Below are 24,414 nucleotides of genomic sequence, written 5' to 3'. Positions count from 1 at the left end.
ATGTGTATCTTGACATATTTTGTGGCTCCCAGTTCTAGATCTTGCATATAATATGGCCAAATTGTTGAATGAATACATTGTGTTTTTAATTCCTAGTAGGAATTTTCCCCTTTGCATTCCCTATTTTCGATATTCTTTGCATTACAAACGTGTATCTCAATTGGCGTTTATACAAATGTCTTCTTACTAAGCAGTTCTTATGTGGCCTGGATTTCTCAAAAAAATGAGACATATGGCCTGTTGGTGTAGTGACTTTGCTTTGGAGATTCATATGTGATTGATTAAGCAGAACTGTTAAGATGTCTCCTTTAGGCCTCCCCCTGTGTGAGTCACAGTCTTGTGAATCCCAGCAATAGGGAGGGGAAAGTCTGAATAGTGTGTTAGAAAACACCACCTGGGATCTGGAGCCTCCCCGGTTCACTGTCTCCAGAAAGTAAACTGTCTGTCTTACTGCTGGGCATGGGGAGTGGCAGTGGTCTGGTTTCCAGAGAGGAGGAGGAATCTGGGCATCTTCTTCCCCATTCTACGAATTTTCAACCAGTTTTCCCGTTTCCAGCCCTTTTCTTCAATGTCCTCTCACTTCCCCTTAGGTAGTCCTTGCTGTATGTGCTCTATTGGGATACGCCGTTTCCTAATTGGCATAGTCCTCCACAGGCATTGGAGTTTCAGATTTCTCTCTTCTGCTTAGCTTTTTGTTTTCCTTCCTCCAAAACATGATTGTTGTCTCTCTTCTTTATCTTCTCTGTTTTCTTTTTCATCCGGGGTTTATGCCTGTTTTATCAAGTGTATGGAGTTCATGGATTTCAAGTGGGAGCTGAAGTAAATGTGTGTTCTATCCTCCCATGTTTTGGAGGATCCCATCTAGACCCTGCTTTCCATCTATTTGGAAGTACATTTTTTACTTGTTAAGTGTGTGAAATAAAAGCACCCACCAGGGCAAGTTTTCAACATAAGTTTGTGTTTCAGTTTTAGTCTTGATCGTTCAGGTCTTGTGCCAAGAAATGGAAATCTAATCTTTTCTGTGCAGTTTATGTTATATTCTACTTCTTGGCACAATTTCTAATATTAAAGATTGTTTTGTTTCGGTTCTGGGATCTTTATGGGCCATTGTACTACCAGAAATCTTACTAATCTTCAGCAGACTTTTTATTATTATAATTATGTATGGCAGTCAAGATTCTATGATTTTAATTACTATGTAGGTATCTTTTCCCTCCCTCCCCCCAGTTTTTAGTCGGGGCATTATCTCTGATCCTGGGAAGAGTGGGATTGCTAATACATCGTAGCTATTATTTATAGAGAACTGCCGTTTTTATCCTTTCATTTTTTTCTTTGCCTTACTTACTATTTATTAAACTGAAAATTAATTTTAACCCACATGTGACCCTGACTTTCCAAGTATTTCTTCTGTAACCTGACCTGTGTTGCAATTGTATTTTTGTATGTTTAATCGTATAGTGTTGCATAGTCTGATCCAGTGTCGGAAACTTAAATTCGTTCGTGGTGTCTTATACTAATGTGTTATAGATGGGTAAGGTTTACCTGGGGATTCTTCAGATTCTTCAGACGTGGTTAAAAATCCTCTACCACCTTTTCCAAATTCTTATTAAAAAGTCTAAAGGAAATGCTGGTGTAACACTGCTATTTGGATAGTAGGCTGCTTTCTGTTTTAGATTAAAATGGAGAAGAAGTTATTAATTTTAAACTTCTGTATTTCCTTGTGTTTGCTTTTCTTCCCTTTCCTATACAATTAACTTTGTGAAAAGGTTTACATTGGTTTGATTTCAAAATGGCTTTGAATTATATGACATGAGTCAAAAGCTTATGGCAAATTTTGTCTTTGGTTTTTAGGTTCTGTTCTCGATATTATTAAGCACATTGTGGCAAAGGGGGAGCACAAAAGTGGAGTCCTAGACGAAGCTACTATTGCTACAATACTTAGAGAAGTGCTGGAAGGGTTGGAATACCTGCATAAAAACGGACAGATTCACAGGTATGTAAATGACAACACTCTTCTTTTGGGGAAGGTGCTGTGACAGTCGTGCCGTCTCATTTTGTTGAGGCCATTCCCCATTCTTCTGCAGAATTCATAATCTCTGAATGTTGTCATGGCTCTTGGAATCGCGAGTTTCAGCACATTGTGGTTCGGGTCTTAATTACACAGCTAGCAAGGATTGAAAAAGTAAAGATTTTAGTTAAATCGGGAAATACAAAAACAGGAAAAATTCATAATTTCCTGTCGGGAGGCAATCGTTGTAATCACTGATCATGTTTTGTAATATTTCTTTCTATTCTATTTCTTTTATGTGCTCACAAGATACTTAAAACTATATTTCTAGTTTTGTCTGTTGCTTCTTACTGTGTTTTTTAAATATTTTGTCTTGAGTGTTTTCTCAAATTATTAAAAGCTCTTTGTAAAATAACTTCTTATTAAAGCTTTTTTTTTTTTTTTTTTTTTTTTAATGTAAAAAGCTATGTATCATTTTATGGTCCAAGTATCCCTGGCCATCTCTATTCATTCCCTGGGTACAGATAAGAAGAATCCAAATGATGATGGTTTCTGTGTTACTCAAATCTGTTTAATCCCTGGATTTGGTTTTCCTTCATATCAGACTTTTTTTTGGCACGGGGAGGGGGGTGGTCATTCTCAAGGATAATTTCACTGGATATAAGAATTTGCTGTTGACTGTGCTTTTCCTTCAGCAATTGAAAGGTGCTCTACCACTTAATTCTGGCCTCCGTGGTTTCAGATCAGAAGTCTGTCATTTGAATTAGTGTTCTATGATGTTGTTTTTCTCTGGCTGCTTTCAAGATTTTTTCTTTGGTTTTCTGAAGTTTAATTATGTCTTGGTGTGAACTTCTTTAGGTATATTCTGTTTGGGGTTCCCAAACTCCTTGAATCTGTAGGATTTTGTCTTTCACCAAGTCTGGGAAGTTTTCAGCAGTCATACCTTTGGGTAGTTTTTTAATCCATTTTTTTTTTTTCCGCCTCTTTTTCTGGGACTCTGATAATACAAAAGTTAGCTGTTTTGTTATTGTACTAGAAGTCCTGAGGCTCAGTTCAGGTTTTGTCATCGTATTTGTTTTCTCTGTTAAGACTGAGTGGATTCTATTGATGTGTTCTCAAGTTCTGATTCTGTCCTCTGCATTCTACTATAGAACCCATTGAGTATTTCAGTTATTATAGTCTTTTAGATAATCTGATTCTTTTTCTTTTTATCACTTTTATTTCTTTGCTGAGATTTTCTGTTTTTCATTTGTTTTGATAATCCCAAATTGCATGTGGAAGCATTTTTATAATGGCTGCTTTACAATGCTTGGCATATAATTAATTCCAAGATCTGATTCGTCTCGGTATTGATGTCAGTTGTCTTCTCTTATTGAAGTTCTTCCTGGTTCTTGGTATGATGAGTGATTTTTAAATTGCATCCTGGATATCTTGCATATCATGTTAGGAGACTCTTGATCCCATTTATTTTTTATTTTTTTTTTTCAACGTTTTTTATTTATTTTTGGGACAGAGAGAGACAGAGCATGAACGGGGGAGGGGCAGAGAGAGAGGGGCAGAGAGACACAGAATCGGAAGCAGGCTCCAGGCTCTGAGCCATCAGCCCAGAGCCTGACGCGGGGCTCGAACTCACGGACCGCAAGATCGTGACCTGGCTGAAGTCGGACGCTTAACCGACTGCGCCACCCAGGCGCCCCTCTTGATCCCATTTAAATATATATCTTAGCAGGTGTTTGCCCTGTTGAGGTTTAGAATATAAGACCTAGTCTACTTTTGTGGGCTGTTGTTCCAATGACAGTTTGATTTTTAGAGCCATTACAGTGCTGTTCTGGTTTGTTTTGTTCACCTGGCACTGCTGGGGCTCTCTGCTCAATCCTGCTGATGCCACCATTGAGAGCAGAGTAGAATGCCCCAGGCCTGATGCTGCTAGGTGGAAGGTGGAAGATGGATGCTGTACCTGTGGGTCTGTGAGCACTTTTGGGGGCCCATCCTGTGGCCGACGCCACGTGGTGCCAGCGGGGCTCCCATTCGTTCTCTGTTAGTATTGCCTGTGGGGATGAAGGCATTTCCCTGGGCCACCTTTTGCTGCTGGGTAGAGAGTTGGAAGACACTGGGTCTGGGTTGTCCTTTGCTGCTGTGTGAAGTGCCAGGAAGTGCTGGGCCCAGGTTGCTCTCTACAGCCGGCTACTGGGCCAAGAGATGCTGGCTGGGCTGTTGGTGCTACTGGGGTGGGCAGTATGGGCCTACCTGCTGCCGTGGGCGTGGGGCAGAGGATGGGGTTTCCCATTTGGTCTTCACTTAAAACCTCTGGTTCTGGCACAGTGGGCCAGCCTGTGACTCCAGCTATGGGTCCTTTGCTAGGTCTGTGCTAGGCTGCCCCTCGTCTGCTCCTTTGGCCCCAGAGAGCAGGCGTGGAGGATTTTTAAAATTTTTGTTTTGTTCGTTTGTTTGTCGTGTATGCCTGTTCATAGTTCTGGGTTGAGAGACTTTCTAGTGCCCAGTCCAGGATATGTGAGACCAAAAGAAAACTCAGAGAAGTCGTATAGTGCTCTTTAAAAAATGGACTTGGGTTCGTTGTAAATGTTTATAGCAAACTCTAGGGCAGCCACTAAAAAATGAAAAAAGAATTGATATGCTAAGAGAGGAGAGGAAAATGGGATCATGTAAAATGCTCAATTAAAATAAAGGCAGAAAAAAGGCGGGAGACACAAGATTGTAATCTTAAAAATCACCTACCTTTAAGGAACTAGAAAAGAAAATTAAGAACAAACTAAACCCAAAGTTAGCAGAAGGAAGTAAATTTTAAAAGATCAGAATGGGAATACATGAAATACAGATTTTTTTTTTTGGATGTGACACCAATAGCAAAGGCAGGAAAAGAAAAATTAAACAGGTGGGACTACACCAAACTCAAAAGCTTCTTCACAGCAAAGGAAACCATCAACAAAATAAAAAGGCAACCCATGGAACGGGAGAAAATATGTGCAATCCACGTGTTCTGATAAGGGGTTAATATCCAAAATATACGAGGAATTTGTATAACTCAGAGACAGAAACTCCCAAATAACCTAATTTCAAATGGGCAAAGCCTCCAAATAGACATTTTCCCAAAAACGATCTATTTCCCTAATCCTCAGGGAAATACAGTCAAAACTACAGTAAGATATCATCGCATATCTGTTAGGATATCTGTTTTCAAAAAGACAGGAGATAACAGATCCTGGATGAGGATGTAGAGAAAAGGGAACCTTTTTGTACACTGATGGTAGCAACATAAACTGATACAGCCACCATGGGAAACAGTATGGAGGTTCCTCAAAAAAATTAAAAATAGAATTATTTTTACATATGATCCTGTAATTCCAGTGCTGGGTATATACTCAAAGAAAGTGAAGTCATCATCTCAGAGCCAAGCTGTGGAAATAACCTAAGTGTCCATCAGTGGATGAATGGATAAAGATGTGGTATATGTACAGCGGATTATTATTTAGCCATTAAAAAAAAAGAAAGCAGGAAACGCTGTGGTTTGCGACAATATGGATGAACCTGGAAGGCACTATGCTAAGTGAATTAGGCCAGAAAGAGAAACACAAATAACTGCCTGGCATCACTTGTATGTAGAAGCTAAAGAAAAGAAAAGTTGAACTAGAAACGGAGAGTGGAAAAGTGGCTGCTGGGGTGGGGAGTGCGGGTGGGATAGGGAAAATAGGGAGAGATTGGTAAAAGAATACAAACTCAGTTATGAGTAAGTTTTGCTAAGAGAGTAGAATTTAAGTGTTCTCACCAAAAAAAAAAAAAAAAAAAAACAAAAAAAAAAAACAAAAACCCAAAAAGTAAACATATAAGGTAACAGGTATGTTAATTATCTTGGTGGGAAGAATCCTTTCCCAGTGTGTCCATACATCAAACGAGCACATTGTACACTTTAAATATCTTACAATTTTATTCGTCAGTGATATCTCAACTTTTATTAAAATTTTTTTAAATATATTTATTTGCTTTTGGGAGAGCACTAGCGGGGGAGGGGGACAGAGGATCCGAAGTGGTCCCTGCACTGACAGACTGATAGTGAGCCCAATGCGGGGCTCAAACCCACGACCTGCGAGATCATGACCTGAAGTGAAGTTGGACGCTCAACCTACTGAGCCATCCAAGTGCCCCATACCTCAATTTTTTAAAGCTCACCTACTTAACCCTAATCTCTCAGCAAATAGATAAACAAAGGCCCAGAAAAGTAACTGATCAAAGGTCAGACAACTATCAAGTTCTAAAACTGAGGCTTTAAGGAATGAATCAGAATAGGGAGGGAAAAAAGCAAGTAATCTCCTCACCCCTACGTGGACACACATACAGACCTTTAATTAGGTCATTCTGATAATAGCACCATTTAAAAAAAATTAACATATATAGGGGCGCCTGGGTGGGTCAGTCGGTTAAGCATCCGACTTCGGCTGAGGTCATGATCTCACAGTTTGTGAGTTAGAGTCCCGCGTCAGGCTCTGTGCTGACCGCTTGGAGCCTGGAGCCTGCTTCGGATTCTGGGTCTCCCCCTCTCTCTGCACCTCCCCTGCTCATGCTCTGTCTCTCTCTGTCTCTCAAAAATAAATAAATGTAAAAAAAATTTTTTTTTCAAACATCTACCAATGCTATCAGCCATTTATAAAAGTATCCTACTCTACATAAAAATGAATAATGCTTTCTAGCTGTCTAAATTTTCCAACCAGCTGAAGTCTTACAAAGAAAAATGAACTCTTTTTATGGTTATGAAGAACAGTTGACTGAAAGGAATAATATGTAAACCAGACATCTTGGAAGCATGGAAGGTATATTCTTAAGACAGTAGGGTTTTTCATTTAAAATTGTAGCCTGTCATTTTGTACCTAGTTACAATAATGGGTTAACAGATGACTGAAAAGGGCATGACCAAAGAGTAAAGCTTTGGGACTGTATTTCCTGCACTGGCAAGAGGAAAAGGTGGCCTGAAAAACAGGATTCCTAACCGCTGGATAGCGGTAAGCCTATGAATATATACCTTAATGCTCTCGATGAACAGAATTCAGTTAATACCTCAGTTCTGATTTCATGTTCATCAGTCTTCTAGGGGGGAAAAAAAAATGCCAGAAACTGCTACTTGGCCCCCAGTGGGTCTCCTCATCTTTTCAAAGAAAAAAAGCGTAAAAGGTAACATTTTTACTGGGCGTATGACCATCCAGAAGAAAGGCAACACTTCATAGCCTACCATGCAGGTCAGATACACCTGTGTGAATGAATTTCTAGCCACTGTGGTGAGAACAAAAATGTATACTACTTCAAAGTTGTTCCCTTAGCAGGTTTTCTCACCGCCACCCCCCCCCCCCAACCCCCAGCCCTATTGGCATGTGGGTTGGATAGTGCTTTGTTGCAGGGGCTGAACTCTGTGTTGTAGGACATATTAAGCAACATCCCTGACTCCTACCCATTACATGCCAGCAGCACCCCCCTCATCCCCCACACCCAGTGTGACAACCCAGGATGTCTCCAGACATTGCCAAATGTCCTGAGAACCACTGCTAACAGAAAGTGGCATAACCTCTATTTCCCCTTTCCTTCCTTCCCCTGAAATGTGGATGTGGTGGTAAGCCATCCTGAGCTATGTAGCAAGAACTTAGGGGGAAGATAAAGCAATAACATAGAAGGAGACTGACTCCCTGATTCTACGGAGTCACCATACTGGACTGATGTCACTTATGGATAGACTATTCTCTGAGAGGAAAAAGCCCATCTTCTGTCGCCATGTAGACCATCAGGGATTGACCAACACAGCCTGACGCCTGTTTTTTGTAAAAGCAACAGCAGGACAGCCACGCCCATTCATTTATTGGTTGTCCGTGGCTGCTTTAGCACTATGAAAACAAAGTAGTGGTGACAGAGAACATCTGGCCCACAGAGCCTAAAACGTGTACTCCCTGGGCCTTTAAGAAAATGTTTGTTGACCTCGGGTGTAGATAGCAATACTGCGCATTCACTGAAGCTCGTGTGCTGTATGGTATCCTAAGTGCGTCATCTGCATGAATTACCTCATTGAATCTTTACAGTTAACGGTTGCTTTACGAGGTAGGTAATTCCATCCCCATTTTACTGAGGAGGAAACCGAGGCAGAGAGGTGAGTAGTTAGCTAAAAGTCCCCCACCTAGTGTCATAGCTGGGACTTGAATTTAGGCCAGTGGGCTCCCACAACCTGCTAGGAAAGAAAGATCGCACTAATCTATGAAGCTGGGTACACAGTGGTTCAATGTCAGTATTTTTTAGTGACTAACTCAGTAGAATTTAGTTCTGCCACTGAGGTTATTTGCTTTAAATATATACTATGTGCTATCTCTTTTTATTTAATATATCCAGTCCCTATTTTAAAAGTCAAAGTCTTCACTTCAGAGCACAGTATATCCTTTTTCCTAAAACTTTACATATACAGACTTTATCTAATTAATAGGAAATTAACCCAAAATACACACTGACATACACACTAAGGTCACTGTCTCTTTTAGAAAGCAACGAATAGATTCACATCAAGTTCAGGCACCAATTCAGTCTCTGCTCAGTTTTGTATGACTGTAACATCTACTCTGAGTATATACATATATATCAGCTCTCATTTAGCTAAATGAGTAAAAGAGACAGAAAAAAATACTGGGAGAAATAATGGCCCCCAACTTCCAAACCGTGAACCATGGTGAAGACAGATACAAAGAAATCTGTAAGCAGACACGTTATAATTACACCGTTGAAATGCAAGCACAGAGTATCTTGGCAGCAGCAAGAGGAAAACAGCCCATCACGTAGGGGGCGTCGTGCCGTGGGACGAACGTTTGCGATTCTTCAGGATCCATGTGTTGAAACTAATCACCATTGTGGTGGTGTTTGGAGGTGGGGCCTTGGGAATGTGATTAAGTCATAAGGGTGGTGCCCTCATGAAAGGGATTATTGTCCTTACAAAAGAGACCCCCAGAGAACTCCCTGGCTCCTTTTGCCACGTGAAGACAAAGTGAAAAGATGGTCACCTGTGGTTAAAAGGTGGAGGTGGGTCAGTAATGTGTCCTCCACACCGAGAAGTCACTTTGAGAATGAAAAACGTCGAAAGTCACTCCGTACCATTTACAGAGTTTTACTGGGGGTAACTTCCTGACAGGGGGATTGCATGAACTTGACGATCCAAGCAGCTATGGCCGCTATTGTCTGCCTCCATTCACCTCCCAGTCCACATCTTCACCCCCAGTTTTTATACCGTGAGGGGCATGGGGGTGATGTCAAGGGGTAGATATCTAAAGTGGCACCTCTGTGTGTGTCACTTTAGGGAAGGTCAGCACGAGCCTTCCTGCATCTGGTCAGGGCATGCATTAACCTCCATGGGGACTGGAACACGTGGCCCCGAGGGAGGCCATTGTGCGGGCGTGGACAAAATGGAGGGCCAAAGATGGAGTCAGTGTTGTCAGCACTCCTACACCTATGAACCAGGAGGAGGTGGCCCCTCACCAGACACTGCCTTGATCTTGGACTTCCCAGCCCCCAGAACTGTGAGAAATAAACGTTGGTTGTTTAAGTTACCCAGGCTGTGGTATTTTTGTTATAGCAGCTTGAACAGAACAAGCTAAGACAGAGGGCTTCAGTATGACTGAGAGCTGACTTCCTGTCAGAACAATGGAAACCAGAGGTTCGTGAGAAGGAGCCCTGGAATCCAGTGACCCTTTCAGGATTGTTATCTTTCTGGTGAATTATTCCTTTTTTAAAAAATAATATAATGACCCTCTTTATTCCTAGAAATGCTTTTGTATTAAAGACAATTACATCTTATTTTAATATGGCTATGCTAGTTTACTTTTGCTAAGGGTATCTTTCACTGTGGCTCATTCTTCCCAGGCTCCTGGTTTTATGCAAGGGTCTCAATTGTACTCTCAACCTTAAACCGGTCCAGGACCGTTTTAAAATCCGAGATTCCCAGCCATTTGGGGCAGCTTGTCTTCTCTCTCTCAAGGCTTACTGCTCTGGCTCTTAAGTGTTGCTTTCATTTCTGAAACTTGAGGATTTCATTTTAGTTCATGTTCAGCAGTGTGACAATTTCCCTTCCTAATGTATCCAGCATTTCTTTGTTTGTGTAGCAGGGGAATGGTGGGTTTTGCAACAAAGGCCCGGGCAGTAGTGACGAAAGACCGTTTGCCATACATATTTTGCCGTGTTGCTGGAATGGATTCTTTATCTTCACACTCTAAAACAGAGATTCTCGACCTTGGCTACATACTGGAATCACCTAGGAAACTTTAATAAGTACTGATTCTTGGATCCATTGCAAGAAGTCCATTCAGTTGGTCTGAGATGAGGCATTGGCATTGGGAGTTAAAAAAAATATTTTTTTAATGTTTTATTTATTTTTGAGAGAGAGAGAGAGAGAGGGAGAGAGAGAGAGAGAGAGAGAACGAGTAGGGGAGAGGCAGAGAGAGAGGGAGACACAGAATCCGCAAAGCCGGCTCCCGGCCCTGAGCTGTCAGCGCAGATCCTGACATCCTGACTCGGGGCTCAAACTCATGAACCAGAAGATCATGACCTGAGCCGAAGTCAACACTTAACCGACTGAGCCACACAGGTGCCCCAGCATTGGGACCTTTAAAAGCTCCCCAGGTGATTGTGATGTGCAGCGAAGACTGAGAACCACTGCTTAAACTTCAGCAGCAACCACTCTGAGCTGTGAGCTACTCTGAGATTTCAGCAGGCTTGGGAGAAGGTGGCCTTCCTGGGGGACAGCTGAACCTATGTAGTAGTTTTTGCCGCTTCTCATCTTTATTTTGGGTACATTTGTGGGTTAGACTGGTGGATCGGGTCAAATAATTTTCCTCCGTCTTCACTGTGTTTAGAGGTTTTAACTAGGGTGAACAGGTCTCTAAATTGGACTTAAACTTTTCTCTCTGTAGCTACCTGCTCCAGTATTTTCCCCATTAAAGAGGTTTGCCCCAGCAGAAATGTTGGCTAATCAGTTTAAGATGCTTAGGGTGCCTGGGTGGCTCAGTCGGTTAAGTGTCTGACTTCGCCTCAGGTCATGATCTCATGGTTCCTGAGTTCGAGCCCCACGTCGGGCTCTCTGCTGACAGCTTGGAGCCTGGAGCCTGCTTCGGATTCTGTGTCTCCCTCTCTCTCTTTGCCCCTCCCCTGCTCACAGTCTGTCTCTCTCTCTCTGTGTCTGAAAAATAAACATTAAAAAAAAAAGAGATGCTTAAAATGTAGTGTATTTTCCAGCTTTCATTTTGATTCTTTGCTTCTCTTGACCTTTTTTGAGTTTTCCACAAACTATGCCTATTGATGAGTCATAAACATGTTTCGGGCAGTAACTTTTGCTGTCTGCTAATGAAAGAGTCAAGCATGTCTATGATATTCCTTTTAATTTTACAAGGAATTTGTCACTTTGGTGCAGTAGTGACATGTGAGAAATGGCATTAACCTGTGAAAATACTCACTGTTCTTTCTTATTTCTCTCTATGATATTCCCTTTATTTTTTTTAACATTTTTTTTAAAAGGGGCTCCTTATGAAAAATATGATATTCCTTCTAATTTTACAAGGAGTTTGTCACTTTGGTGCAGTAGTGGCATGTGAGAAATGGCCTTAAGCTGTGAAAAACAAAACTCACTGTTGTTTTTTATTTAAGATTGGATGGTAGATTTAACTGTTGGGCTGCTGGGTTGCTTGGATTTTGTGGCAGAGTAAGAAAGGTTGTTTTCTTCAGGCCTTTATGGATTTCCAGGTATTTAGTTACAAATCTTTTTCTTGGAACGTCAGTTGTCCTGTTGCCCATGAGGACAGACTGGTATGTTTGGTTGTCCAGTGAGCCATTTAGCCTCATGATTTTCTCCTGCTTTTCCTCCTGGAAGCTGTTGTGCACACTGCACTTTGGTTTCAAATGGGAAGCATGGAATTGATGATCTGAGGAGCTGATCGGGAAAAGTAGTCACCCTACGTGCAGGCTCTACTGAAAATAGATTATTGTCTCTTCACTTCCCAAAAAACCAAAAACTTGTATAAAACATTATTTGAATAGGTAACACATGTATGTGACTTAAATATTCAAAAAAGCACAAAATGGTATATGATTAAAAAAAAAAAAAAGTCCTGTCCTGAATCATATTGATACTATGTACCTTGATATCATGTGATAAAAATGGCACTTCACTTCTGTGGTTTTCCTTCCAAAAATTCGTAACGCCAGTCTGATCATGAGGCAAATTCCATTAGAGGGGCATCCTACAAAATACTTGACCATTATTCCTCAAAGCTGTCAAGGTCATCAAAAACAAGGAAAGTCAAAGAAACTGTCATAGACAAGCAGAACCTAAGGAGACATAACTAATTTAATGTGGAATCCTGAATGGGATCCTGGGACTGAAAAGGGACATTAGGTAAAAACTTTAAAAAATCTGAGTAAGTTGTGGACTTTAATAATCATGCATCAGTACTGGTCTCATTAAATGTGGTAAAAGTACCGTACTAATGTAAGACGTTAGCAGTGGGGGAAACTAAGTGTAAGGCATGTGGGAATGCCTCTGCACTGTCTTCTCAATTTCTTCGTAAATCTAAAATGGTTCTAAAAAATAAAGTATTTTTTAAAAAGTCTTCCTCCTTCCCTGAACCTCTGGTATCCTGGTCTAAATGGAACCATTTCTTGCCATTTTCTTGTGACTCCTTTGAGAGAGATTTTATGCCAATATAAACATATGTATATCCCTCTTTTTTTTTTTTTTTTTTCTTAAAAAAGAAGACAATGGAAACATACATACATAGTATTATTTCACTTAAGGATATATTTGGTGATGCTTCCATATTCATATGTTCATTGCTATTCTTAGTATTTCATTGTATAGATATACCACAGTTTGGTCTCCCGTTGTTGGATAGTTAGGTTGTCTTGTTTGACTGCAGTGTATTTATAACCCTAACATTTGGAACAGAGTTAGGAGGTGGAAATTGGGGTTTGAGACCGTGGAAAGGAAACAGTCAAGTTTTATTTTGGTATTTAGTTGGATTTATTTATTTACTCATTTATTCATTCATTCATTTAATACTTCCACTTATCTCCAGAAGAGTATTTAAGGAAATTGTCTCCTTAGTTATTTAAATATATTCGGTGAATATCTGGGAGATGTCTCCTGTTTACTAATCATAATGCTAGTAAGCAAGTAAGTGCAGGTGATATAGAAATCTAGTAAGGTACAGGTCCAGATCTTAGCTCGTGCTGAAAGAGGCAGCCCGAAGATTATGATCACGTTTCTGTAGTCTGGGCTAATGCTGTGTTACAGCCTGCTGCAAAAATACAGAGGAGGAAGTGACTAAAGTATACATTTTTTGAGTTTTAGATGTCATTCCAGATGAACTCAGAAAAGGGAGTTAAAAGTTGGTGGTTGACTTGCATGGTTTTTGTCACCAAGGGAAGGAAAGGTCTTCAGTTTTCTCCTATTCATAGTATCTGGAGTCAGAGACTTTATGTTTGTAGAGTAGACTTAGCTGGGCTCTACTCTGGGTCAGCTCTGGGAGAAGGCTGTGTAAATTGCTTGTAGAGTAGACTTAGCTGGAGTCTAAGTCAGCTCTGGGAGAATGCCGTGTGAATTGCGTGGATGTATGAACAGTGCAGAGTACTCAGCAGCGTGATTGCCTCATGCGTCAGTACGCATTCAGGAAAAGTGTTGCATGTTGTGGTATGGTGAAGCCGATATACACAGTTGTGAAATTATTGTTGATTAAAAACAATTTTTTTAAATGTTTATTTTTGAGAGAGAGAGGGACAGAGCACGAGTGGAGGAGGAGTAGAGAGAAAGGGGGACACAGAATCCGAAGCAGGCTCCTGGCTCTGAGCTGTCACACAGAGCCCGACACGGGGCTTGAACCCACGAACCATGAGATCATGAACTGAACCGAAGTCGGATGCTTAACCAACTCAGCCACCCAGGCGCCCCTTGATTTTTTTTTTTTTTTTTTTTTTGAGGAATGGTTATGATCTAAAGATAAGAGATAAGACAGGAATAGGAAAAGGATGAAGTGTTGTGCTTTTCGCTGGTTCCTCTTCATGACAAAGCCTTCCTCCGTGAGCTAGCCTTGCTCTTTCTTGTCTAGCCTCAAAGACTGGCTCTCTGTATATTTATTTTTAATTACAAAATAAATACATGATCGCATTTCCACAAGATATTCAACACTGTTTGCCTTGATTCCAAACCCATTCCTCTCCACAGAAGGAAACATTCATTACTCTCCATTTGGAATAGATGTAAAGTGTGTGTGTGTGTGTGTGTGTGTGTGTGTGTGTGTGTGTGTATAACATTAATGATGCCCTACAAAATGCGCTGTCCTCTCATTTGATTTGTTCATTTAGTAGTCTGTGTTAGAGGGTATTTCAAGTCAAACCATGTTGATTGACCTTATTCCATTTTATGGCTGTAACAAAATTAGTTCAACCTTTCTGCTATTGTTGGCCTTCTAGGTTGTTATCATTTTTGGTTTATTATTACAAACAATGCTGCAGTGACGTCCTTGTTTGTACACGGGTGGGGGTTTCTCTGGGTTACCAAGAAGTGGATTTGCTACTACTCAGGATTTGAGGATTTTAAATTTTGCCAGATATTGCTAACACATTGTTGTATGAGAAAAACAAGTTGTAGCTTTGAATGGATAGTGTAGTATCATTTATGTTGGAAGAAGAGCCGAGGTAGGTCACAGGAACATATTGTATTGACTAGATTGGTAATAGTTGAAAACTGTGAAGGAAGTTCTAGACTTGAGAATGGTGGGTAGAGGGACTTTGGGCTCTTTGGTGATATTTAGGTTTTTATAATAAGAATGTGTGCATGTGTACTATGAGTTACAAATAGTTACCGATTAAAAATATAAAGATGTTTGAATGATTAATATCTATCTTTATGTCTCAGGCGTAGGATAGTCCCTGTTTTTAACCACATACTGACCATTTACAATTTTTGAGAGGTGCCTCAGATGGCTCAGTCGGTTAAATGTTTGACTCTTGATTTCAGCTCAGGTCATGATCCTAGGGATCAAGCCCCTTACCGGGCTCTTGTGCTGAGTGTGGAGCCTGTTTGAGATTCTCTCTCTGTCCCTCTACCCTGCTTGTGCACTCACTCTCTCAAAAAATAAAACAAAAAAATAAAAATTTGGCCATGTATTATGTTGTGGAAAAAAAATCATTATATTTTAGGGTGCCTGGGTGGCTCAGTGGTTAAGTGTCCAACTCTTGGTTTCGGCTCAGGTCATTATCTCAGGTTTTGTGAGTTTGAGCCCTGCATCGGGCTCTGCACTGACAGTGACTTCCGCTGACTTGGAATTCTCTCTCCCCGCTCTCTGTCTGCCCCTGCCCTGCTCATGTTCGCTCTCTCTCAAAATGAATGAACTGAAAAAAATTTTCTTTTAATCAATATATTTCAAAAAGTGGAATTAGGTGACAGTAGGTGAGGGTTGCATTCTTTGGCCACCGTTATTCCAAACAAGTATTTAATCGTGTTGGGTCTTCTAGATTTTATAGTAAAAAGCTATTTGTTATTGTAGCTTTCTTTATAATATTTAGATTCTGGTACAAGTGACTAAAATTTTAAAAATCGTTTACTCTTGGCCTTAACACCCTTTAATGTAAAATAGAGAATTTACTGCCAGTGTTGTGTGAATACAGTAAACAATTGCTTAAATTATGTGACTCCAAAGAATAGGTGTTTTTTAATATGTAACTTTTTAATTTTTTTTTTTTTCCTTAAAGAGATGTGAAAGCTGGAAATATTCTTCTTGGAGAAGATGGCTCAGTACAGATTGCAGGTAATGATTAGTTTTTCTTTTAATTTTGATTTAATGGTCAGTAGAACCACGTTACTTATCTTGGATGTTTTCAGAGCCAGTTTTCTCTTCTGTTTCCTGGACTGTCCCTAGTCAAGCAGCCTGTGTTGTCGATCCCTGCTTACTCTCAAGATACCCTCCACCACTCGTCCTGCAGTTTTGATCTTAGACATTTTTTGTCCATTATTCATTACCTTCCAGTTATCACTCCTTGCCCGCAGAGAGTCATCTTTGATGGGTTCTCCCAGCATCCTGTGCTTTCCTTTGAGGGAGAGGTAGTCAAGAGACCTCACTGTTTGTGAACTGATGTGCTATAGAGAAGTGATACAGCGTTGCTTCTGTCCTGGGGTGGTTGGGGTGTTTGCCAGTTAAGAAGAGGAATCTGAGAGGTGAAAGTGCGCTTTTGGCAAATTCAGGGCCGAAGAGATAAGAGTTGGAGTCTAGGACCTGCCATCCTGGTCAAATACCCCTCCAGAGTGGCTGTACCGTGGGATCGTCAAGCAAGCCGCTCATCGGGGTGTCCCACACTGCTGGGACAGTCAGGTGTTTGGCAGGAGAAAGATAATCACTCAGACCACAAATCATTTCTTCACCCTTAGAAGATAATTTAAGGGGCACCTGGGGGGCTCAGTTGGTTGAGCGTCCGACTTCAGCTCAGGTCATGATCTCACAGTCCGTCCGTGAGTTCAAGCCCCGGGTCGGGCTCTGTGCTGACAGCTCAGAGCCTGGAGCCCACTTCGGATTCCGTGTCTCCCCCTCTCTCTGCCCCTGCCCTGCTCATGCTCTGTCTTTCTCTGTCTCAAAAATAAATAAAAACATTAAAAAAAATTTAAAAAAGATAATTTAAGTGCACATCTTCCTTCATGTCCCAACCTAAGGAAACATTTTAACCAAGCCACATAACATAAAAGATTGATAAATTTGACTCCTTTAAAATTCCCAGCTTCTCTTTATTGAAAGAAGAACAAATGGTTTATCATCATTAATAAACAAAAAGGCAAACCACAGAGTAGAAAAGATATTCACAGCATGAATAACTGACAGAGGGCTTAAATTTAGAATACAGAAAGAACTCATTAAGAAGAAAAATCAGATAAAAAATGGGCAGAAGATTCCCAAATGAAGACATCAAAACATAAACGTAATAAAAGGTTTCAGGCTCACTAGTAATCAGGTAAATGCCTAGCACAGGCGTACCTGGAGATACTGTGGGTTTACTTCCAGACCACCACAGTAAAGCAAATATTGCAAAATGGCAAGTCAAATGAATTCGTTGGTTTCCCAGAGTGTATAAAAGTTATGTTTACACTCTATTATAGTCTATTAAGTGGGCAATACAGTATTTCTGAAAAAACAATGTGCATACCTTAATTAGAAATACTTTATTGCTAAAACATGCTAACCATCCTTTGAGCTTTCAGTGAGTCATAAAGTTTTTGCTGGCGGAGCGTCTGGCCTCCATGTCGATGGTTGCTGACTGATCAAGAGGGTGGCTGTAGCCGGGTCTTAAAAATAAGACAACAGTAACATCTGCTACAATTGACTCTTCTTTTCACAAACGATTTCTCTGTAGTATGCGATGCTGCTTTACCCACAGAAGAACTTCTTTCAGAGTTGGAGTCAGTCCTCTCAAACCTTGCTGCTGCCTCATCAACTAAGTTAACGTGATATTCTAAATCCTTTGTTGTCATTTCAACAGTCTTCACGGCACCTTTACCAGGAATAGATTCCATCTCAAGAAACCGTTTTCTTTGCTCATCCTTAAGAAGCAGTCCCTCACTGTTCAGGTTTTATCGTGAGATTACAGTAATTCATCACAAGTTCAGACTCCACTTTTAAGTCTAGTTCTCTGGCTGTTTCCATCACATCTGTAGGTACATCTTCCACTGAAGTCTTGAACCCCTGAAAGTCATCCATGAGTGTTAGAATCAACTTCTTCCAAATTCCTGTTCATGTTGCTATTTTCACATCTTCCCATGAATCACAGATGTTCTTAATGGCATCTAGAATGGTGAATTCTTTCCAGAAGGTTTTCAGTTTACTTTGCCCAGATCCCAGTAGAGGAATCCCTAGCCTTATACAATGTGTTTGTTAAATAGTAAGACTTAAAGTCAGAATTAACTCCTTGATCCACGGGCTGCAGAATGGGTGTTGTGTTAGCAGCCACGAAAACAGTATTAATCTCGCTGTACGACTCCATTGCGGCTCTTGGGTGACCAGGTACGTTGTCGGTAAGCAGTACTGTTTTGAATGGCATCTTGTTTTCTGAGCAGTAGGTCTCAACAGTGGGCTTCAAACATTTAGTAAGCCATGTTGTAAGCAGATGTGCTGTCATCCACGCTTTGTTATTCTACTGTTCCAGCACAGGAAGGGTAGATTTAGCATCATTCTTAAGGGCCCTAGCAATTTGGGACTGGCAAATAGACATTGGTTTCAACTTAAAGTCACCAGCTGCATTGGCCCCTAACGAGAGTTAGCCTGTCCTTTGAGACTTTGAAGCCAGGCATTGAGTTGGTTCTGGCTAAAAAGTCCTAGGTGGCGTCTTCTTCCACAGGAAGGCCGTCTGGTCCGCACTGAAGATCTGTTGTTCGGGGTAGCCGCCTTTGTGAATTAACCCGCCTCGATCTTCTGGTAACTCGTTACAGCTGCTGCATCAGCGCTCGCTGCTCCCCCTTGCACTTGTACGTCCTAGAGACGGCTTCCTCCCTTAAGCCAACCTCGGCTGGCTTCAGACTTCTCTCTGCAGCTTCCTCACCCCTCTCGCCTTCCTAGAGTTGAAGAGAGTTAAGGCCTTGCTCCGGATAAGGCTTTGGTGTCAGGGAAGTTGTGGCTGGTTTGATTTTCTAGCCAGAGCACTAAAACTTTCTCCATGTCAGCAATAATTTCCTTCATGAATTTTCCCTTTTCACTCACATCTTGGCTAACTGATGCAAAGAGGCCTAGCTTTTTGCCCGTTTGGGCTTTCAACATGCCTTCCTTACTAAGCTTCATCATTTCTAGTTTTTGAGTGATTTAAAGTGGGAGGCTGTGTGACTCTTCCTTTCACGTGAACACTTAGAGGCCCTTGTAGGGTTATTGATTGGCCTGATTGAAATATTGTTGTGCCTCGGGGAATAGGGAGGCCTGAGAGGAGAGGGAGAGAGATGGGGGAATGGCTGGTCAATGGAGCAGTCGGAACATACCCAACATGTATTGATTAAGTTCACCACCTTTTAAGGGCCTGGTTTGTGGCACCCCAACAATTGTAATCGTAACATCAAAAAATCACTAATCACAGATCACCAGAGCAAATGCGGTGATGAATGAAAAACTTTGAAATATTGCAAGAATTATCAAAATGTGGCACAGAGACCAGAAGTTAGCAAGTGTGAGAAAAATGGTGCCCGTAGACTTGCTGCATGCAGGGTTGCCATAGACCTTCAACTTCTAACAAACACAGTATCTGTGAAACATAGTACAGAGAAGCATTAAATAATAAGGTGTGCCTGTCAGCTGGTATTGGGATACCAAGTTATGCTAGATGACCTGGCAAAAACATCTGACAGCACAGTGGTTAGTATCAGTGTAAAGCAAGGAAAAAAATCTCATATTCCAATAGTGGGAGAGTAAATTAGTTCAAATACGCATACCCTAAAACTTTGGCTTCTGGATGTATGGCGTGGAGAAGATTATGCTTACGTGTGGCACAGTGTTCAAGAGCATTGAAAGTTTGAAGCAGTCCCAATGCCCTTCGTTAGTAGAACGGAGAAATAAATTATGGTTAACTTGTACATTGGAATACTGTATAGTGATGAATATGGATAGAATTACAACTGCATTTGAAAGCATTAATGATAAAAAGATAAGGTGAAAGAAAACAGTTGAAATAGAATATATGGCATGTGATTTCATTTATATAGGTTCAAAACCAGGCACAGTTATGCTGTGTTGTTCAGAGAGGCAAAACCAAGTGGTCAAAAACTAAAGAAGAGTGGATTCTGGGAAGGTGGTGGAATAGGAAACACCAGGAATCTCTCCACACCTAGGCAAAAACTGAACCAGCAGAATCTGTCTGATGTAACTCCTGAATTTTACAATTCTGCAGTTCCTTGGAAGGCTTGCAAGCTCTAGGGGAAGGCTTGGAAGGTAAATTGCGGTTAATTTCAGTCCATTCCTATCCCCTACCCATCGGCCTCCTGGCAGGCAACTGCACACATGTTTTTGGAGCAACTGGCAGACAGCTTGTGTGACCCACAGTGGGCACAATGGACCCTGTCTTCTAAATATCATGGATCTGTGTTCTGATCACGGATTGCTGCTTCTGCTCACAGTGCTGCAGATAAAGAGGCAGACAGCCATTGTTGTGGCACCCTCTCCCCTCTAAGTGACTTCCAGGGGACTTTAAGGGCCAGCGTCTTTTTTCCTTGCCTTCTGTTTTCTCGTCTTCCCATTTTTGGAGCCAGACATTAAAAAACAGTTACATTTATGAGGAAAATTGGAAAATGACTGCACATTCCAGGAAAAGGTACAGAAAAGTCCTGAGAAGAGCTTGTTTATACTTCAGGCTGATGCTTGACCAGAGACAGTCTATCACAGCCAAAATAAAAACAATAACCAAAAAAGCCTCAAACTTTGGGAAAGGGAGAGAATCTGATTTCCAGAATTGCCATATCATTAGATTCAAATGTCCAGTTTTTAACAAAAAAATCACAGGGCATTCAACAAAACAGGAAAGTATAGCTCATTCAAAGGAAATAAAATAACAGTAACTGTCTCTGAAAAAGACCTGACAGCAGATCTGCCAGACAAAGAAAACTAAAGGAAGATGTGGACAAACTCAGGACTACAATGTGTGAACAAAAATGGAATTAGGAATAAGGAGAGAGAACCTAAAAACAAAAAGGAAATTCTGGAGCTGAAAAGTACAATAACTTGTATTACAAAATGGAAAACTCACTAGAAGGATTCAAATGCAAATGCAGATTTGAGCTGGCTGAAAAAAGAATTGATGAATTTGAAGGTAGGAAAATGGAAATTATAGTCTGAGAAACAGAAGGGACAAAGATTGAAGAAAAGTGAACAGAGCTCAAAGGATCTGTTGGACATCATCAAGCAGACCAATACACATGTGGGAAGTCCTACAAGGAGGAGAGAGAAATGAGCAGAGAGAATATTTGAATAAATAAGTGCTGAAAACTTTACAAACTTGATGGAAAACATGGATATAAACATCCCAGAAGCTCAGTGATCTCCAAGTCGGATGAACTCTAAGAGGCCTACACAGAGACTCCGGATAATCAAACTTATAAAAGCCAAAGACAAAGAATCTTGAAAGCAGGAAGATAGAAATGACTCCTCATAATCAAGGGATCCTCAATAAGGCAGTTAGCAGATTTCTCATCAGAAACCTTGGAAGCCAGAAGGCAGTGGGCCAGTGAATTCAAAGTGGTAAAAAAAAAAAAAAAAAAAAAAATTGTCAATCAAGAATTCTATATCTGGTAAAATCCTCCTTAAAAGTGAGGAATAAATCGAGACATTTCCAGATAAACAGAAGCTGAGGAACTTTGTTTCTGATAGATCTGCTGGCAAGAAATGATCACAGGAGTCCCACAAGGTGGAATGAAAGGACACTAGACAGTAACTTGATGCAGTATGAAGAAATAAAGATCTCATAAAGGTAAATACATGGGCAACTATAAAAGCTAGTATTATTGTAATGGTGGATTGTGACTTCACTTTTTGTTTTGTACATGAATACATTACTAAAAACAGTGGTCTAAAAGTCATTACTGTTAACTGGTTTGTAATTCCAAAACATATTTTCTGCTTAAGAGACCAATATATTTAGAAGAATTATCATTTCATATTTGAACACTGTGTATTAAGTTATAATTTTGTGATAACAATCAACAGGGGCATAGTGCTATAAAGGAGAAGAGATTTTGTATTATTGTAGTTAGCCTGGTATAAATTCAAGATTTTAAAAAAACTTTTTTTTTTTTTTAATTAAGTAATCTTGATGCCCAACATGAGCCTTGAACTCACTACCACTTGATTTTGATCAAGAGTTGCATGCTCTACTGACTGAGCCATCCTTGCACCTCTACACTGGTATAAATTCAAATTCAAGTGTTATAACTTTAGAATGTTAAATGTAATCTCTGTGGTAACCAAAAAAAAAAACAAAACAAAAAACCAGTTATAGAATATAAACACAAGGAAATGAGAAAAAAATTAAGCCTTTCACAACAAAAAGTAATGTGGGAAATGAGGGACAAAACTAGAAGACATGGAAAACAACACAATGACAGAAGTTAGTGCTTCCTTATCAGTAATTGCTTCAAATGTAAGTTGATTACTCTCCAATCAAAGGACAGATTGGCAGAACAGATTAAACAAAATACTTAACCCAGTTATATGCTCTCTGTAAGGGACTAATTTTAGATCTCAGACACAAATACATTGAAAGTGAAAGGATGGATGGAGTGCCTGGGTGGCTCAGGTGGAGCATCCAACTTTGGCTCAGGTCATGATCTCACAGTTTGTAAGTTTAAGCCCCACGTCAGACTCTGTGCTGACAGCTCAGAGCCTGGAGCCTACTTCGGATACTGTATCTCCCTCTCTATCTGTGCCTTTCCTGCGCACAGTCTCTCTCTCTCTCTTTCTCGAAAAAAAAAAATACATTAAAAAAAAAAAGAAAGTGAAAGGATGGAAAAAAGATACTCCATGCAAATAGTAACCAAAAGGGAGCAGAGGTGGCTCTTCTAATATCAGAGAAAATAAACTTTAAATGAAAAAAGTTTACCAAACAGGGGCACCGGGGTGGCTCCGTTGGTTAAGCAGCTGACTTCAGGTCAGGTCATGAGCTCAGTTTGTGAGTTCAAGCCCTGTGTTGGGCTTTTTGCTGACAGCTCACAGCCTGGAGCTGGTTTTGGACTCTGTGTCTCCCTCTTTTTCTACCCATCCCCTGCTCACGCTCTGTCTCTCCTTCAAAAACAAACAAACATTTTAAAAAATTAAAAAAAAAACAACAAATAAGGACATTACCCATTAACAAAAGGTTCAATACAGCAAAAAGATGTAACAATTATAAATATTTATATAAATAATAACATAGCTAGCAAAATATAGGAAGGAAATAGAGAATTGAAGGGAGAAGTGGCTCCACGTTAGTAGTGGGAGACTTCAGTACTCCACAATAATGGACACAACAGACAGGAGATAAGGAAATGAAAGATTTAATACAGTACACCGCCTAGAGCTAACAGACACACACACAATACAACAGGATCAGCATGCACGTTCGTCTCAAGTGCACACGAGTTAATTTTCTGGGGTAGACCATGTTAGGCCACATATTAAGTCCCAGTAGATTAAAAATTTTTTTTTTCAATGTTTTTTATTTTTATTTTTGGGACAGAGAGAGACAGAGCATGAACGGGGGAGGGGCAGCGAGAGAGGGAGACACAGAATTGGAAACAGGCTCCAGGCTCTGAGCCATCAGCCCAGAGCCTGACGCTGGGCTCGAACTCCCGGACCGCGAGATCGTGACCTGGCTGAAGTCGGACACTTAACCGACTGCGCCACCCAGGCGCCCCAAGTCCCAGTAGATTTTAAAAGATAACATACAAAATACCCTCTCTGACCCTTGTGGATAAAGTTAGAAATTAGTAGCAGAACACTAAAAGTGTCACAAATTTGTAGCAATTAAATAGCACACACTCAGACAACCAATGGATAAAGGAAAGCTTCACAAGGGAAATCTAAAAATACAGATGAATGAGAACAAAATCACCATTTATGGGACATAGCAAAACTGTTGGCTAAGGGGCAGGTTTATAGCTGTAGATACTTTATTTAAAAAATAAGATAGCAAATTAACTACAAAAAGAAACTAAACCCAAAGCTGTAGAAGGAAGGAAAGAATAAAATTTAGAGAAGAGATAAAGGAAATAGAAAATAGAAAAGCAGTAGAGAGGTGATGCTTAGAAAAGGTCACCAAAATTGACAAACCTTTAGCTCAGTGGACTAAGAAGAAATGAGAGAAGATTCAGATTACAAAAATCACAAGTGAAGTAGATAAATCAGACAAGGTAGACTTCAGAATAAAGACTGTAATAAGAGGTAAAGAAGGGCATTACATGATGACAAAGGGGTCAGCCCAGAAAAAAAAAAAAAAAGGACAAAACATCTGTAAAAATCATGCCCCCAATATAGAAGCATCTAATTATGTAAAGTACATATTAACAAACCTAAAGGGAGAAGTAGACAGCAATAATATAAGAGTGTGGTAGATCATCTAGACAGAAAAATCAGTAAGGAGACATCAACCTTAAACGATATGTTAGACTTAACATCCCAAAGCAACAGAATATTCGCTGTCCTCAAGTACACATGGAACATTTTCCAAGACAGATCATATATTAGGCCACAAAATAAGTCTTAATAAATTTAAGAGGCCTGAAATGAAATCAAGCATTTTTTCTATCCACAGTGGTATGAAACTAGAAATTAACTATGTGAAGAAAATGGGAAAATGTAGGGCTATATGAAGATTCAGCAACATGCTACTGAACAACCACT

At 40.4% G+C, this 24,414-nt stretch overlaps 1 protein-coding gene across 1 annotated transcript in view; it reads left to right on the top strand.

Moving 5' to 3' along the window:
- Positions 1 to 24,414, top strand: part of OXSR1 (oxidative stress responsive kinase 1) — a 104,995-nt gene that overhangs the window by 39,956 nt on the left and 40,625 nt on the right. The window contains exons 4-5 of the mRNA XM_045436552.1: positions 1,852 to 1,993; positions 15,779 to 15,834. Of these exons, the coding sequence (XP_045292508.1) occupies positions 1,852 to 1,993; positions 15,779 to 15,834 (198 nt within the window). The remainder of the gene's footprint in view (positions 1 to 1,851; positions 1,994 to 15,778; positions 15,835 to 24,414) is intronic.

This window comes from Leopardus geoffroyi, chromosome C2, assembly GCF_018350155.1.
Source record: "Leopardus geoffroyi isolate Oge1 chromosome C2, O.geoffroyi_Oge1_pat1.0, whole genome shotgun sequence".
NCBI classification, from domain to species: Eukaryota; Metazoa; Chordata; class Mammalia; order Carnivora; family Felidae; genus Leopardus; species Leopardus geoffroyi.
This window is presented reverse-complemented; position numbering and strand designations above follow the sequence as displayed.